At 56.7% G+C, this 17,988-nt stretch overlaps 1 protein-coding gene across 4 annotated transcripts; it reads right to left on the minus strand.

Annotated features, from left to right (window-relative positions):
- Positions 1-5,896: 5,896 nt before the first annotated feature.
- On the minus strand, positions 5,897-14,050 carry CRYGN (crystallin gamma N). Of its 4 annotated transcripts, none has more exons than XM_082632803.1 (4): positions 13,882-14,050; positions 11,464-11,712; positions 9,631-9,776; positions 5,897-6,114 (listed from the first exon to the last, which is right to left on the minus strand). In XM_082632803.1, the coding sequence occupies exons 1-4, from the start codon at positions 13,900-13,902 to the stop codon at positions 5,979-5,981; spliced, it is 552 nt and encodes a 183-aa protein (XP_082488929.1). In that variant the 5' UTR covers positions 13,903-14,050; the 3' UTR covers positions 5,897-5,978. The 4 variants fall into 4 exon arrangements, with proteins under 4 accessions (XP_082488929.1, XP_082488932.1, XP_082488931.1 ...); XM_082632806.1 differs by lacking the exon at positions 5,897-6,114 and adding an exon at positions 7,781-8,841; XM_082632805.1 differs by lacking the exon at positions 5,897-6,114 and adding an exon at positions 7,781-8,844.
- Between the last annotated feature and the right edge of the window lie 3,938 nt (positions 14,051-17,988).

A 17,988-nucleotide genomic window follows, 5' to 3' on the forward strand; every position in this document is an offset into this window, starting at 1 on the left:
TTGTTCTTTTCTTTGCGGGAGGGATCTGCTGAGGACGCAGCTTGTGATGATCAGCATGGGTCCTGAGGACCCAGGGAAGAAATTCCTTTCTGGCCGGAGTCCCAGGAATCGCTGTGCTTCTCCGGGGAAATGGGTTTATCTCTTGGACTCGGCCTTATGGAATCGATCTTGTTTCCCTGCTTGCTTTGGCCCAATCAGGGGTCCCTCTCCAGCAAAGAATCTGGAGTTTGCTTGCTACATAGAGCATTGTGGATGCTAACCTTACCATGGCCTCACCTTTTTTCTTCTTTTTCAAAAGTCCAATGATTCCTTCATATACCTCTTCCATCTTATTTGTTGAGGAAGGTGGACACTCTCCCTGGCCCTGGCAGCCAGCCCCCATGTGGTGCCGTGGCGCTTGAGCCCCACGCCTCTCTGTGTGAGGGGCTCTGCCATCTCAGAGGCTCCTCTCTGGCAGGCCCCAGGAAAGGATTTCCACCAGCCGCCCCGTTTGCGGGGCGTCCCATTCCTGCTGCCCTCTCTGTCCACGTGATCCAGGAGCCCCGGGGCCCAGGGTGGCCTGGGCCCAGCTGTGAAGTGGACACGCTGCCCTGCTCCCCAGGCCAGGCACTCAGGGGCAGCCTCCCCAGTCCTCGATGGGAAAGGGACCCGGGAGAAAACCTTCTCAGTCCCACTGCTGGGGTCTCTGCCCTGGCTGTTGTGGACTCTGGGGTCAGTGAGAGAGGGGGTGGCTTTGTCTTCCTGTCCACTCCCCAGACTTTGGTCCCCAAATCAGGCAGCCTGCACCATCACAAACGCCCTCCCCCTCTTGCTGAAGTGGGACCCTGCCACATGACTGATAGCTCACCTGGCCCCCGCCCCCCACCCAGGGTGCATAGTCCTGGGGGCTGCATGGCCAGGAGCGGGGTTCTCACCTCTGACCACTCAACCTGCTCCTGCCACATACCCTGACCGAGGGGCTGGTCTCAGCGTCCAGCGAGGCCGGCTCCAAACCCACAGGCCCGTCCAGGGCAGCTGCTGCCCAGCCCCCTCCCCGCAGAGCCATGCCAGGGCACAGTGTCCGCTGGACTCTTAGGGATGTTTTCAATCACTGATTCCAAAGAGGGGCTTAGCCTCTGGCAGCAGGGAAGCCAAGAGCCTATTTACAAAAGAGCTCATTTTACAGGTCCAGGCTTCACGGGCCCCAGTGCAAGGCACTCCCTCGGTGTCATCGGGCTCGCCCCGACATTTGTGTGGCTGGGCAGGGACTGGGGGTCAGGAGGTCAGGGCTCGGCCCAGGTCCTCAGCCCGGCTCTCTGAGCCACCCTGTGGGAGGAACGACCCCTTGTGCACTCTCCATTCCCTCGGCAGCCGTCGCACAGCACTGGATGGGGGGTGAGGGGTGCAAGTGAGAGATTCCCCAAGTACGGGCAGGTGTGGGCAGGTGGAACCCACGCTGTCCTCCAGAATCTGGGGAGGCTCTTCGACAGCCCTCAGCCCCCGAGCAATGAGAAGCCAGACTTTGTCTTTATAGTGGTGACATATATAGGACAGACGATTTACCATCTGAACGATCTTCCAGCGCACAGTTCATTAAACACCTTCACGTCGCTGGGCAACCATCACCACCATCGTCTCCAGGACTTTCTCATCTTCCCAAACGGAAACTCTGGAGCTACAATTTTTTTTTTTTTTTTTTTTGCAGTACACGGGCTTCTCACTGTTGTGGCCTCTCCCATTGCAGAGCACAGGCTCTAGATGCACAGGCTCAGCGGCCATGGCTCACGGGCCCAGTCGCTCCGCGGCATGTGGGATCCTCCCAGACCGGGGCACGAACCCGTGTCCCCTGCATCGGCAGGCGGACTCTCAACCACTGCGCCACCAGGGAAGCCCTGGAGCTACATTTTTAAGGTCTCTCATTCAACAGGTTTTTATTGAAAATCCCTGTGGTTTCTTTCTTTTTCTTAAAATAAATTTATTTGTTTATTTATTTTTGGCTGCGTTGGGTCTTCATTGCTGTGCGCGGGCTTTCTCTAGTTGCGGCGAGCATGGGCTACTCTTCGTTGAGGTGTGCGGGCTTCTCATTGCAGTGGCTTCTCTTGTTGCAGAGCACAGGCTCTAGGCGTGCGGGCTCAGTAGTTGTGGCTCGAGCGCAGGCTCAGTAGTTGTGGCACACGGGCTTAGTTGCTCCACAGCATATGGGATCTTCCCGGACCAGGGCTCGAACCCGTGTCCCCTGCATTGCCAGGCGGACTCTCAACTACTGCACCACCAGGGAAGGCCATCCCTATGGTTTCTTGAGGGAACACAGGTCTGTAGGGCTCTGGAGGTGGAGACCGGAGGCTGTGTCAGGGAACATAGGGGGTCCTCAGGGGCGCAGGGGACCCCGCGCTCACGGGGGGACGGGGCAGCGGCAGCGAGGTTGTGGGAACATCTGTGGGGTTTTCAAAGGGAATGTTTTTCCTGTGATCGGACGGGCCTGATAAACAGCGCATGCGCGTCCCTGGTCTGCAGGGGGCGTGGGCCGGGTGGAGGGAGCGTGGAGCGGTGGGTGGGAGGACTGAGGGCTGAGGACACGAGGATGGCTCTGGGAGCGCCCCGGCTCTCCAAACCGCAGAGCTGAGACAGAAGTATGTGAAGCATGTGTGAGTCTCTTTAGAAGGCGCTGGCCCTCGGTCCACCGACCCCCTGGACCGACATCAGACAAATTACAAGTCTGCCCACAAGCACTTTGCTGGGAATCTTGTTTTTCTTCTTGAGACAAAAAGCAGATTTGCTGACAGATTACAGAGCAGAGGGCTGGGGTGAGGGGGAGGTCACCTGGGAGCACAAGCCTATTGGGGAAACACTAAATCACCAGTTAATGAGGTGCTGGGGAACTGGATGAGTTTAGAGAAACCTCTGGAATGCGGGAAGGGCTGCGTGCGAGGCTGGCTTCTCCCCTGGCTTCCGGGGACTGGACCGAGCTCCTCAGCCAGGGGGATTCTTCCTTAATTCCCTAGGAGGGGCTTACCTTCACTGTACAGCTTGGGAAACTGAGGCACAGGGCAGTGACTTGTCCGAGGACACATCCTAGCGAGTAACAGAGAGAGGATTGGGGCGCAGACCCAGAGCTGGCCCTTCACGCTGCTCCCCCTGCGTTCTGGGTGACGTCCAGTGCCTCACTTACTACTGAGCGCCAGTATTCATACGGCACCTTCTCAGGGTTACTTGTTTGGCCTTTACAGCTGTGTACAGCTGGAACAACAGACATGATCACGCTCATTTCACAGAGCAGGAGACTGAGGCCTGGAGAGACCATTTGGTTCATGTCATAGGCTGAAACGTGTCCCTCCCAAATTCGTACGTTGAAGTCCTAACCCTCAGAACCTCAGAATGTGACTGTATCTGGAGATACAGGGTCTTTCAAGAGGTGATTAAGTTAAAATGAGGTCGTTTGGTTGGACTCGAATCCAATATGACTGGTGTCCTTATAAGAAGAGATTAGGACACAGACACGCACAGGGGAAAGGCCGTGTGAGGACACAGGGAGAGGACGGCCGCCTGCAAGCCAGGGAGAGAGGCCTCAGGAGAAACTACACTTGCCAGCACCTTGATCTTGGACTTCTGGCCTCCAGAACTGTGAGAGAAAACATTTCCATTATCTGAGCCCCGTGCTGACTGATACACTTTGCACCCAGTTCGCACCAGGCCCTGCTTCTCCCCGTGATGCCTGCTGGCCAGGATAAGGACGTCTGGATTCCCTTCCTCATGCACCATGGGGAGTTTGAATGAGGTGAGGCAGGGGACGATGCTTTTGAGTATGTGATTGCTACTGGGTGGACTACGGTTATTTTAACTATTGTAACGATAAAATACACCTCTATATGCAAATGTGTGTGCAGTAGGGTGGTTGGGAGCAAAGGTATCAGCCGGACCTGGTTTGAATCCTGACTGCTGTGTGACCTTGGGCAAGTTGCTTAACCTGTCTGTGTCTAGCTCTCGTCACAGTGGTGCTAATAAGCATATCACCATCTTGGTGTTATTGCACACAGTAAGTAAAACTACACAGGTTCCACAAGTACAGAGCCTGGCATCAAGTCAGAGCATAAAATAAAAGCTCGGTAGTAATTAACATCAACAACAGGGAAAGGGGTGTGAGGTCCTGGAAGCCTGGGGCCAGCCGGACCCGCTGACCCCTCCCCTGCCAGGCCTGATGTGGAGGAAAGAGCAGCTGAGGCAGGGACAAGGTCATGGCTGTGGGCAGGGCCTCCCACAAGTGGGGAGGAGCGTAGCTGAGGTCACACGGAAAGCGCCACATCCCCGAATAAACTGGCAGAGAAAGGGAAAACAAGAGCGTGGTTTTCAACAAACCCTCTTCTCGACTCACACAAGGCGAGGTACTCCGGGCTCAGAGATCTGACTGGTTTGCCGTTAGTTTTGTGGTGGTTTCTTTCTTTCTTTTTTTGCTTGGTGTGTGGTGGTAGTTATTATGCTTCTATCATTTACACAATAAGCCAGTCAAAGTTAGATGCAAATTTCAGAAGGATTCAAGTGATACATGTGGAAAAAAGGAAAGCATATAATAACTTGAATAAAATAAAATTGGAAAGCATTCCTAATAATAAAAAGAAAGAAAAGTCAAGAAAAATCAATAAATCATTTTCCTTAGCCCTGAAAATGTGTATGTGTAAAGCATACAATAACAGATAAAGATAAATTGGGAATAAGTAATTGCAATATATGACAGATAAAGGCCTATTTTTACTCCAAACTACGGCTTTCCATCAGCTATGTGGTGGTTTTCGGTTGTTGGTTTGGACGGTGAGCGCCGCTGCTCTGGATTCTGGTGGGCAGCTGTAGGAGGGGAGCGCGGAGTTACCTGGGCCACTCCCAGGATCCAGCAGGCCCTCTCTCACTGGGGACGGGAGGCTGGACACTGAACTATGGGTGGGGAGGCACTGGGGGCTTCTTATTCCCAGAAATCCCACTACCTCCCAGGCCAGGCTCCTTCCTCACTCTCTCCTGGGGCTGTGACCCCCTATCAAACCCACCCCAGCAAGGTGGGCCCAGTGTCCTGCAGAGGGCCCGGGCCACAAAGAAGCTCCGTGGATTCACCCTCGGGATGAAGAGAGCCTGGGCCCTGGGTGGTGCAGCCCTGTGAGCAGCTGCGGGTGAGCAGATGCTCTCTGCTCCCTTCAGCCCTGAAAGCTTCCTCGAAGTCTCCTACCCCTCCATCCCCCCAGAGCCCACCTGTTCAGGCAGCAACTACCCCTCGTCCTCCAAGCCCCCCAGCTTCTCTCTCCTTACAGGATACAAGGGGTGATGTGTCCCTGGGATCCAGCCAATCCTTTCAGAAGATCCTCCCCTATAAACCACAAGATCCCCCAGAGATGCAGACTCAGGAACCCTGGGTCAGGCCTGGCTGTGGAGTGGACCAGACCACGCGGCCTGGCAGCCCCCATCCCTGATCAGGGAGACTACAGCCCAGAGGGAGCCCTCACCTCGCAGCAGACCCCCTCGGTCCCCTGCCCCGCTGCATCTCCATCACATCCTTGCCCCGCCCCCATCATGCCTTCCCCGCCCCCCCTTTCTCCCCTAACTGGCCGGTGGGTGGGGTTCCTGGAAAAGGGAAGCGCCCTGGCCCCATCCTGGTTCCACTGGGAGCTGCTCTGGGACCCCCATGTAGGACGTTGGCTTTTCACGTGTGAAGTGACAGGATTGAACTCCATGACCTGTAGGTCCTTTCCAGCCCTAATGCTCCCCAAGCGGGTGCCTCACAACGCCCCCCTCCACCCTTCCTGGTCTGTCCCTCCCACGCCGGGGGGTCCTGCCAGCCCCCTGCCCAGGGCCTGGGGGCCCCCCGCCCGGCTGCCCCTTGGTCAGAAGGGCAGAGGAATCACTCAGCGCTTGGCTTTTATGATGTTTATTTCCCACGGTCCGAGTCCTGGGCGGGCTGAGGGGACTGTCCCTCTCTCTGGGCCGCTCCTGGTCGCAGCCAGACACCGGCGGGCGGGCTGTTAGAAGAAGTTGGCCACCCGGCGAAGGGACTGGACGCGCGCGCTCTGGGCCTCCCAGTCGGAGAAGCTGCGGAAGTCGCCCCGCTCCACCAGGTACATGCGGCCGCGGTAGTTGGGCTCCTCGTACAGGACCCACCTAGGCCAGAGGGCGGCGGAGGTCAGGGGCCCGGTGCTGAGCAGCGCAGGGCCCGGCTGCTCCTGTCCTGGCACCGCAGCCGCCGCCCCGCGCCCCTCCGCCCCAGGCCAGCCCTTCACGCCCGTGACCCCATCCCCGTTCTTGGCTTATTTCTCCCCCCACCTCCCGCCCGTCCGTTCACTGCCCCGTGTGTCCGGGCCAGTGCTCGGTGAGACACTTTGCACCCAGGGGTGCTCAGTGGACATTTGAAACTGACCAGTCCAGAATGTTCATCACAAGGGCCAGGAGCGGTTCCAGGATGCACGTCCACTCTCATCCCCCCACTCCCCCACCCACCCACCCCCACTCCTTCCTGCTCCTGGAAAGGGCTGTTTGCTCAGGCAGCGCCCAGCACATGGCAGCGGGCCTGGCACAGAATGGGACCCGATTACTACTCATTCGTTCCATCGTTCAGCAAATGTGCTCCTGGGTCCACGTGTGCGCCCAGCCCTGCTTCAGGCCCTGGCGAGTCTCACATCAGTCAGACGCACAGGTTCCTGCGGTGGGGCGAGGGGTGAGGGAGGCAACCGCGCGGTGGAGGGACCCTTCTCCTCCCCATCACAGCTCCCAGCTCCGGGGCAGGGGCAGCTGCTAACGGGCCAGGGAACAGAGACCGGCCGACAAGGATACGGACTGGTCTAGGAGCACCTATGGCTGGGCTCTGGGCCAGGGCAGGAGAGAACAGAGCCCCTCATCACCAGAGGCTATGGGGCTGCAGGGGAAGGGCCCCAGGGCCCAGGTAATCGGGAAGGTTTCTCTCTCGGAAGGGGCGGTGGGGGGATGGGGCCCCCACCCTGAAAGTTGTCTCTGCCTGAGGACGGAGGGGAGGGAGTGTGATCTGAGGAGAGGCCTCCGGACACGTGAGGAGCGTGGCTGTCGCAGCCCCGTCCCTTCACTGTCCCTGAGACAAGCAGGCAGCTGGGAGGGCCAGGGGGACCCCCCCCCCACTGAGCCGGGCTCTGGAGCCTTTGCTGAGGGGTGAGGGGGCGGCGGCGGGGAGCACGGCGGGCCTCAAAGCCAACTTGGTCCACACCCGCTCTTTGTCCAGGGAGGCCCTCTCCACCTCACTCTGGCCTCTTTCTCTTTGACCACTGATAGAACACAGTGTTTTTCTCTGTCAGTCACGGAGGGGCTGGGGGCCTTGGAAAGCAAAGCAGGCCTCAGTCTCCAGGCCCCCGACAAAGGGGCTACATACGCAGGTCTGGCTGCTGGGGTCCCTTCTGGCCCAGGCCATGGGGTGCTCTGAACTAAGGGTTCTTGTCCACGGACCCCAAAGCACTCTGGTGCTGAAGGAGGTTTCTCCCCAGGAGACACATCCTCAGAATCTGTGGGCCCATCCAGCACAAGGCCAGCTGCCACTCACCTGCCACCGCCGTCCCTCTCCTCCCCCGTCCCAACCCCACATCCGGAGCCTGGCACAGTCCGCTGAGGGTCAGGGGTCGGGCATGAGGAGAGAGAGGCGGAGAGTGGGAGTGAGTGGGGAGCACCCGCCAGGGAGCACCGGGCGGGCCGGCGCCAATCTGGCCTCTCCCCCCACCTCTCCCACCCCACCGGCCTCCCCGTGCCCACCGCATCCCCCCACCCTGCCCATGACCTCCCCACACTCCCGCCCACACGCTGAGGCCCTGGCCTGAGGCACCTCCAAGGGAGTCAGCCCCTCCCTCCCTCCCTGGAGGAGCTGGGAAGGACCCCCAGCAGTGTCCTGGGCTGCCCTGGAGCAGTTGGGCGTCCCCAAAAGGAAGATGAGGAAGGGACCAGCTAGGCCTCCGCAGGAACCCCTCACCCTCCCCTGCTTCCTGCCTTGGGGCGGCCAGAAGGCAGAAGGAGGGAGGGAGGGGCACGCCGTCCGCCATCGGCACCAGGACTGTGCCCTTGGGAAGTGGGCCCCGAGATGCTGGCACATCTCTTCCAGGTGCCCTTCAGGACACGGGTCTGTGGGGACAGGCCATTCCTGAGCGACTTGGGACCCAAAGAAAATGACTCCTGGCAGGTAGGAGGTGGTGGGGAGACCCACCTTGCACCCCCAACCTCAGATGCCAGGAAAGCCCTCGAAGGAGGTCACGTCCACACTAGGGGATCCTGGGGGGCACCACTGGGCAGCTTTTCCTTGCCAAGGGCTTACATTTTTTTTTTTACAAGTTAAAATCACAGGAGGCCAAGGGTGAGGGCTCCATGGGGAGCGGGGCAGAGCCCGGGTCCAGACGTGGGGCCCACTGTGGGGAGTCCCTCGCAGAGTCTTCGCGCCTCTGGGCATCATCTCCTCTTAGGTGAAGTGGGGGATGAAGTCCCTACAGTCAAATCTTAGCTCCTACCTTCCTGCCTTTTTCTCTAAACAAGCCCCTGGAGTCCCGGGGGTGGGTGGAGGGGGACTGGGCCTCAGGGCTCAGGACACCTTCTACGCAAATGTACGACTCTGGCCTCACAAGACACAACTTAGCCAGCAAATGGTTGTTTTGGGATTCTAACCCCAGATTCCCAGGTGCCATCAACTTAGGGCAAACCTGGAATTTCTGGAAGCCCTTTGGGTCAGGGGCCCAGGGCCCAGCAGCCAACATCTGACCTCGCAGGGGAAGGTGGGGAGCAGGTCTTCCTCCAGCTCAGCCACGTCTTCCTCAGTCCCTCCCACGACCACTCGCTTGCACCCTGATCCCGTGCCTCAGAAACACAGACAGCAAAGGGATCCCGTAGCTGCTGAGAGAAGAGCCAGCCTCCTGGGACCCACGTTTCGGGGCTCTTCTCCTGGGACGTGGGGCTGAGATCTGGGGAGACACCCAGCTCTAGATCAGGGACAGTCTGACTTGAAGCCAAAGGCCTGGCTGCAATCCCAGCGGGGCCACTCCCAGCGGGGTGGGGTAACTTTCTGGATCTCAGCTTGCTTCTCTGTAAGATGGGAAAACGCTCTCCACCCAGGTGGGCAGATGGGGTGTGAGCAGGGGCTGTGAAACTGGCACAGAGGGTGTGCACAACGGGCATTCAGATGCCCTCAGGTGGTGGAAGGAACCGGGTGTGCAGGAATCGACGGAAGCACAGGGTTCTGATGGCTCTCTTGGGGCTAGGGCGGACGAGCCCCCCTGGGCCTGGGGAAAAGCCTCCCAGCCACTCTCCATCCCCCAGAAGTGAGCCACTGTGACATCATCTCCCCGGGAGGCCAGCGTGGCAGGGCTGGGCGTGTGGTAGGAGAGGTCCAGTTCGGGGTAAATAAGGGGTGAGCATGTGGGCAGGGCCACCCTCGCCAGAGCAGACTTCTCCCAGCTCGAGAAAACCAAAGCGCAGTCCATGAGCTCAGCCTAGTCATAGAAAATGGCTAGGGCTGCAAAGTGCCCTCCTGCGTCCCCTCTCCATGGCCTTCCTGGGCCAGGGGGACAGATGAAGGAGGGAAAAGGTCTCTGGGCAGGGGACAGGCTGCCCCCCTGCTGGGGTCTGACCCAGACCAGCAGGCGGGGAACTGTGGTCAGCGGCCACGCGGGTTCTACTCACGCTCCGTCCCCGTACACCTTGATGGCGTTGACCCAGTTCTTGGTCCAGCCCTGACTCTGAAGGAAGGGACAGTCGTCCTTGAACTCCAGGCACTGGCCCGTGAAGTTGCAGCCCTCGAAGATTTCTAGGCGGAAATGCTCCCCATGCTGTGGGCCCCCCGCAAGTGGAGGAAGGAAAGAGGGTGAACAGTGGTGACGTTTCCCGTCATAAACACGAGCCCGTGTGGGCAGGAGCTTGGCCCCACCCAGCACCCAGGGCACCCGTGAGCTTCTGGGCTGGGGGGCCGGTGAGTACCCTGACCTCAACGCACGCCCCTCAGACCAGAACTGCCGCTCATTCTCGCCTATGAGATTTGGTTGGATGAAAGGGGTCTATTAGTTTAAAAAGATTCAGAGCCCCTGAACCAGTCCAGTCGCTTCTTTCTTCAACTGCAGGACCCAAGGTCCAGAGAGGGCCAGACCTCCTGGGACAGCGGCCGCCCTCGGACCGGCCCGGGCCACTGGGCTTCCTCCTGCCCCAGACATACCACCACATTCCTCTACCCTTCACCCCCTCCTGGGCCACAGGCCACTGGCAGCCTTTAAATGATAATATTTTACAAACTGTAATAGAACGTTTATTAAAACATGAAGCCAAAAAGCTAAAACAAATAACAGGGATCTCATTTGCTGAAATCCCTGCTGGCTCCCTGGGACGAGGACATACATCTCCCCATAAGATTCCCTGTATTTCCAAAGACCGAGGTGGGCCAGCTCCCCACCGGCTCTGGCGCCGGCAGGGGCTGGGTCTGCGCCACAGCTGGCCCCAAGGATAGCTCTTACTAGAACAGCATTCGAAAGATACCCAGGATAGTTTTCATATAAATAGCATTATGCAAGACCCAGGGCCAGCCATGTTAATTCCTTTTTCCAAATGTCCGTGACCCGGTGGAAATCTTAAGAAAGCATTCTTACAATTTGAGAGGCCAACGCCCAGCTGGTTTTGCAACCCATGTAGAAAAGAGAGGGGTTTCCACACAGGAGGCCCCTCCCCTGGGGGTCCTCAGATGTCCGTCCAGGAGAGGGTCCTCCTGCAGACACAGGGCCGAGACACTCTGATAAGTTGTGCACCCCTGGTCTCGGGAACCAGCCATTTCCCACCCTAGCTTCCAGAGCTAACTAAAGTCCTAAAGTTAGGACTTTAAAGTGGAAAAATCCTAAAGAATGGGGATGCCCAGTCCTCAAACCCTACCCTCAGGGCAACTTCGCCATGGGGGAGTGACACGTCTCATTGGCTCTCCCACACGTACTGGTCGGCCCTGTGAAAAGGCAGCCACCTGCTGGCTCCTGCCCCCAAATTCCTGCTGCCTGGCCATTGATACCTAAGCTTCCTCCGTCGGTCACTCCATCGAAGGCTCCTGAAAAGCACTACAAGATGACCTGCCTGGGTGGACGCACCAGGACCACATCAGCCTTACTTTAGCTGAATGCTCCCCCATCTGGTTGCCGATCCAAACCTCTAATGTTTTCAATAGCATTTTAAGTGGAAAATTCAGCAAGATTTTGGCATCAGAAATTGAAAGTGGTTTCCTGATACATGGCTGAAAACGCAAGCATGAAAACTCCCAGGGGTTTTCCAATTGGGTCTCCACGCACAGCAGTGGCTGGGTCTGTGTGGGGACATCTCTCGGGCTTAAAGATCCCACGGTCTCATCCATTCCTAAAGCTGGGAAGGCCCTGCCCCCCACCACCCCCGATTACTCATCCCACGTCTGACCAGGCCTAACCGGGCCCTGGGTCACTCCAGCAGGAAAACCCCCATCCCGGCCAAGTGGAGTGGCCCAGGCCCACTCACCATTCCAACAGGCCGACAGGAGCCCATGTGGTCGTTGTGTCTGTTCCAGCGGTAGAAGTCAGGGTAGTCGCCGTGCTCCAGGACGAACTGCTGGCCCCGAAAGTCGGGGTGATCGAAGCAGACCCAGGCCCCACTCTCCACGCGGACAGAATTCACCCGGTTCATAAAGCCTCGGTCTTGTAAGTTGTCACAGTCCCCGAAGACCTCCAGCTTCCGCCCCGTGAAGTGCTTGCCCTCGTAGAGAGTAATCTAGAAAGGCCAGGTTAGAGGACCCAGGTTAGAGGAGCCAGGAGTCAGGGGCTTCTCTCCTGTCAGTTTTGGGAATGGACATATGGGGCCCAACATCCACCACTGAACCCCAATTGCCAGGCCCTGAAGCCCCGACCTGCGGCATACAGTAGGCGCTCAACACTGTCTGTTGCCTGGGTGAGAGAATGCCTGGATGGTGGGTTGACTCTGTTCATTCCACAGACAATCTTTGAGACTCTGTTATGTGCCAAGAACGTCTGTGCCCTGAGAAAGTCCCACACTGGGGTGAGGCTGCGTGTTTCTGTAAACCCGTCCTTGCCGTCCAGGGTGGCCTCGGTGCAGAGAACTGCGGCCCACCGGTGAGTGGGGTTTGCGTCGGGGCGGGTGACACCTCAACGGATCGAGGGTGAGCACGGACTAGGCGGAGAGGGGCAGAGGTAGAGAGACAGCCTTCTGGGGGGCAAAACAGCAGAGCACCCGGCTCGCCCCACCCCAGGAGGCCATGGTTGAGCAGACAGATCTCAGAAGATATGAGGGGACAGGGATTCCCCTTTGTCCAGGGACCCGTTTGAAAACAGGGTCTTTTCAAACTCCCACTGCATTTTTTAAACTCAATTTTTGTTTATTGTTGAAACATTAACATCCAACGAAATGTTTCAAAAGAAAACACTTCACCTACAACCCTATAACTGAATATTCACTTTCCAGAAAGTCAGGTTTCCGAGACTGGGCCCCTTAACAGGAGATATTGAATCCAACAAGCCAAGTCAGGGCCTGGCACGGGATTAACGGCTCAAAAGAGGGCTTTTTCAATGTAACCCCGTCCCTTTGTGTCCTAGGCCTCTCCTTTGGGTGACATGCATGTGTCAGATCTGGAGCTTTCTAACCCAGCGGTCAGTTCAGACACTGTGTCCTATGTTGATGTAGCACTGATGGGTGGTCCCTGTTCCCAAACTAAACATGAACCAGATGGTAACTAGACTTGCTGTGGTGATATTTTGATAATGTATAAAAAATATACAATCACTGTGGTATACACCTGAAACTAATACAATCTTGTTAGTCAATTGTACTTCAATAAAAACAAAACAAAACAAAAACAAACAAACAAAAGAACCATACCAACCCCAAAACTCACTCATTTTCTGCAGAGGAACCTAAAATTCCAACTCTCAATAACTCTTTGGGTTTCAAGAATTGTGCTCCTAGAAGGGCCCTGGCAAAGTAATGTTACCTGGGGCTCAGTAACTGTGGTCATGATGTATGTGTACTGTTACTGATGGTAGAACTGCTCCTCTGGGCCCCTCGGAGTTAGGCGAGGCCAGATGCTTTGGCCAAAGGGATGTGTGGTCGTGGAAGCTTTGAAAACCACGCACCATTTCTCGTCTCTCCCTTTCCCTCTGCTGATATCAAGGTGTCCCTCTGCAGCACAGAGGAGGGTGTGCAGACCACAGTGGAGGTGAGCTCTTGGGGTTGCTGCTGAGGCATAACTTAGCCCCTGCAGACAGATACAGTAACGCTCTCAGCCACTAACCTCAAATGTACCCCTGGAAACCAAAGGCAGTCTCAGATTAGCTAGAATAGGGAACCAGGCAAGGGGGTAGAGATCCAAGTTTGCCACTCTTCCTGCACAAGGCAGGTCTGATGGAGGGCTCCCCCCGCCCCCAGAGATTCAAGGACAACTGGTCACCCACAGCATTCGAAGGGCCCTCAAATTTCAACATTTTGCAGAGAACCTGCCCCAAGTGCCCCTGAGCAGATCCCGAGGAAGGAGCAGCCTCAGGCAAAGAAGCGGGGCCCAGGGTCTGCAGGGCAAGTCAAGGATCCCCACTCCAACCCCGGCACCCCTTAGGTCTGAGCGCCGTCCCTGCGCCGGGCTCTGGGGCAGGGGCTTGGCGCCGCAGAGCCAGTGCTGGAGGGACTGGGCGGAAGAACTCCCCACCCACATCACAGAGGCCCTCAGCCGGGGCCAGGCACCCCGTTTTGTTCAGAAATTTAGCCCACTCTGCTCGGGGCTGTCAGATGCAAAGGGCCTCAAGCGGGTTGGCCGCCCCTGTCCCCAGCCCCCACCCTGAGCACAAACAGCAACGACAGCGGGTGTCTGGGCCCCGCCCTGCGGTCACCCTGGGCGGCGGCGGACGGACGCGGGAGCTTAGGGTGGGCACTCACCTTCCCCGAGCGCTGCGCCATGGTGCGCCTGGTGCGCGGTCCCACCGGCCCGCGGGGGCCCCAGATATAGCGGGCGGCGCCCTGCTGGCTCAGCGCCGCCCCGACAAAAGATTTGCTGGGCCGGCGCGTTAGTGCTGTCGGGCGTGCTAAGCCCGCGAGGGGCCGCCCGGCCCGTGGGACCCGCCCCGCCCCCGCCCCCGCCCCCGCCCCCGCCCGGGGGTCTCCCTGGTGCTACCGCGCCCGCGAGCCCCGCCAGCCCCCAAGGCCTCCTCTCTCGCCGACCCAGCCGGCCTGCCGGCCCTGCTGAGTCAGGACGGGTGGGCCCCGCCCCGCCCCCCGACGCCTCTGCCCTGGGGTGGGGTTCCTCAGGCTCCCCTCGCCCTCCCTCCTCCGCACAGAGCCTTCCCAGACCTCCCGCCGCGCGCTCTCCCACCCGGGGACCCAGGCTCACCTTGCTACGGAGTTCGCTTTCTCTTCGAGTGAAGAAGGATAGGCCCCTGCTCCAGAGGGCAAAGACAGCCCCTGCCCGCCCCCCTGCCCGCTGCTCTTGTCCATCCCAAGGTGGTGTACCCCACCCACAGTGAGGCCAGACAAGCCGAAATGTTGGAGTTCAGCACAGAGAAGGGTTTCTTGCCAGGGGCACGAAAGGAGAGCCGGCTGGGTCATGCTCAAAAGGCTGCAACTCCCTGATGGGTTTCAGGGACGGTTTTTTTATAGGCAGGGTGAGGGAGGGGAGTGGCAGGGTGTGAAGTGACCCGGCTCCTGCACAAGTCTCTGCTTGGCTGACGGTGAGGTAGTGGGGTGGTGTCACAGGGGTTAACGGTGATCAATCGTCAGGCTCCAGTAGGCCTGGGGGCTACAGTGCTCATGGTCATCAAGGAGTTAACTTCTTCCATTTGGTGGGGATTTTAGCATCTGTAAAACAACTCAGGAAATGTGCATCAGATACTGTTACCTAGACACTTCAGGGAGGAAGTAAGGATTCTGTGACGCCACATGGCTGATTGACAGTTCAAATTCTTACCAGTTCTCCTGGCCCCACTGCTCTTTTTATCACTACATGTTCACATCCTTCCACTCATTAATTCTTTTTTTTTTTTCCTTCGATACGCGGGCCTCTCACTGTTGTGGCCTCTCCCGTTGCAGAGCACAGGCTCTGGATGCGCAGGCTCAGCGGCCATGGCTCACGGGCCCAGCCACTCCGCGGCATATGGGAGATCTTCCCAGACCGGGGCACGAACCCGTGTCCCCTGCATCAGCAGGCGGACTCTCAACCACTGCGCCACCAGGGAAGCCCCACTCATTAATTCTTGAGCCAGGCTTTTGTGACTCAGGGGAGGCCTGGGAGACTACAGCTTTTCTACAGACAAGAGCCAGGCAGAGACATGGTGGGGAGGGGTCTGTCAGGAAGGTCCCATAGCGTCCTGCTCTGTTACACTTTGGTCTTAGCTCCCAGCCCCACCTTAAAATTTCTGCTCCAGCAGCACCCTGGGCTGCCCCTACATCTCTATGCCAGGCTGTGGTCCTGCAGACTCCACTTCTGCTGTTTTGCCCCCCAGAAGGCTGTCTCTCTACCTCTGCCCCTCTCCGCCTAGTCCGTGCTCACCCTCGATCCGTTGAGGTGTCACCCGCCCCGACGCAAACCCCACTCACCGGTGGGCCGCAGTTCTCTGCACCGAGGCCACCCTGGACGGCAAGGACGGGTTTACAGAAACACGCAGCCTCACCCCAGTGTGGGACTTTCTCAGGGCACAGACGTTCTTGGCACATACCAGAGTCTCAAAGATTGTCTGTGGAATGAACAGAGTCAGCACTGAGGCCACAAGATGCGCACCCCCAAACTGCCGGGGAGATGAGACGTGCGCACGGAGAACAATGCAGGGCGGTTAGCTGGGGCGAGGGGCCAGACCTGAGCTCGAAGGAGAGAGAGCTCATCCAAGCCATGGTGACCCCAGGGGGCTTCACAGAGGACAGGGCAGAGGACACGTGGGTGCGGGGAGCAGTCTGAGCTGTTCTCAGGAAAGAAGATTTTTATCACCGTTTCACGGATGAGACACTTCAGGTCCAGGAAAAGGAGGTCATGGACTGTGGAGGCACAGGGGTGACCTTGTCCCTGCTCTGGGAGGCTGGCACGTGTAGTGCAGACACTACCACCTGCATGTCACCCTTGCATCCAAGGACAGGCCTCCCAGGGGGCCTGGTCTGACTGTCATCCCCACAGGCATCCACACTGGCCAAACCACATATTCTAACGTTTGCTTTCGGACATGGGCCCTGTTGGGGAAATGGAAATGAAAACAGAATCTCCCAACCCAGAGAGCCTGTCCATATACGTTGAAGAGAAAGAACAGTGGTATTACTGACTAATCATTAAACCAAAAGATGATGCGTCCCAGGCGATCTGCTACAGCGACTGCCAAGACAGAGAAAGCTCAGCCTTTCGTAGAGTCAGGCAGACATATTCATTAGGTACATGTTCTCAAGATAAAATTGCTAATTTTCTCGTATCTTTATGCCCAGATACGAGAAAATCAGGCTTTGCAATAAAATAGACTTTGCGGTTCAGAGTAAGGTGACAGCTGAAGTTAAGCCCCTCTCCTCCCAGGAGACTGGGAGGTGGGACATTGTTTCAAAGAGATAGCTCCCAGCTGCTACAGGAAACCTTCAGAGTATTAGATTGGCAAGAGGTTTCTTTAGCCAGTAAAAAGGTGCACGTAACACACCATTGTAAAGCAATTATACTCCAATAAAGATGTTAAAAAAAAATGGTGCCCATACATGTGAAAAAGACAAAGAAATTCTGGAAGAAAAAGGGGAAGTCTCTTCCCTTGTATTCACCTGGGAAAATTAAGCCCCTTATTAATTTTTTAAATATAGGCTTTATTTTTCAGAGCAGTTTTAGGTTCGTAGCAAAATTGAATAAAAGTATAGAAGGGTCCCATACCCTCCCCACCTCCACGTATGCTGTCTTCCCCACCATCAGCACCCCACCCAGATGGTACATTTCTTGTAGCTGATGAGCCTATATTGACACATCACTTGACACATCGCTGTCACCCTAAGTCCACAGTTTACATTACAGTTCACTCTTGGTGTCGAGTTTTGACCACTGTATAATGACATGTATCCATCATTATAGCATCATACATACAGAGTATTTTCACTGCCCTAAAAATCCTCTGTGCTCTGCCTATTGATCCCTCTCCCCCAGCCCCAACCCCTGGCAACCACTGATCCTTTCATTGTCTCCATAGTTTTGCCTTGTCCATAGTTGGAATCATACAGTATGTCGTCTTTTCAGATTGGCTTCTTTTAATTAGTAATATGCCTTTACATTTCCTCTATGCCTTTTTTTTTTTTTTGCGGTACGTGGGCCTCTCACTGTTGTGGTCTCTCCCGTTGCGGAGCACAGGCTCCGGACGCGCAGGCTCAGTGGCCATGGCTCACGGGCCCAGCCGCTCCGCGGCATGTGGCATCTTCCCGGACCGGGGCACGAACTCGTGTCCCCTGCATCGGTAGGCGGACTCTCAACCACTGTGCCACCAGGGAAGCCCTCCTCTATGTCTTTTCATGGCCTGATAGCTCACTTCCTTTTAGCACTGAATAATATTTCATTGTTTGGATGCATCACAGTTTATCCACTCACCTACTGAACGACATCTTGATTGCTTCCAAGTTTTGGCAATTATGAATAAAGCTGCTATAAACATTCATGTGCAGGTTTTTGCATGGAGATAAGTTTTCAACTCCTTTGGGTAAATATCAGCAATATGATCCAGCGATTCTGGATCATATGGTAAGCGTATGTTTAATTTTGAAGAAACTGCCAGACTGTCTTCTAGAATGGCTGCACCATCTTGCATTCCTGCCAGCGATGAACGAGAGCTCCTGTTACTCCGCAATCTTGTCAGCATTTGGTGGTGTCAGTGTTTTGGATTTTAGCCATTCTGATAGGTGTGTAGTGGGATCTCATTATTTTCAGAGTGTCTTATCTTTAATTTGTATTTGCCGTTACTATGCCAGGGCCAGAGCCCACAGACAATGCACGCAGGTGATGTGGGCAGAATTCAAAACAGAGCAGTGATTTGGGGTATTTTCTGCAAAGAA

The sequence above is a fragment of the Mesoplodon mirus genome (assembly GCF_964341445.2).
Source record: "Mesoplodon mirus genome assembly, chromosome: 9".
NCBI lineage: Eukaryota > Metazoa > Chordata > Mammalia > Artiodactyla > Ziphiidae > Mesoplodon > Mesoplodon mirus.

Coding starts and splice junctions, on each gene's coding strand:
- CRYGN (XM_082632803.1), bottom strand. CDS start 13,902: ATGGCGCAGCGCTCGGGGAAG. Junction 9,777..11,463: donor CCTGTCGGCCTGTTGGAATG/GTGAGTGGGCCT, acceptor GGGGGCCCACAG/CATGGGGAGCATTTCCGCCT. Junction 6,115..9,630: donor AAGGTGTACGGGGACGGAGC/GTGAGTAGAACC, acceptor CCTCTGGCCTAG/GTGGGTCCTGTACGAGGAGC.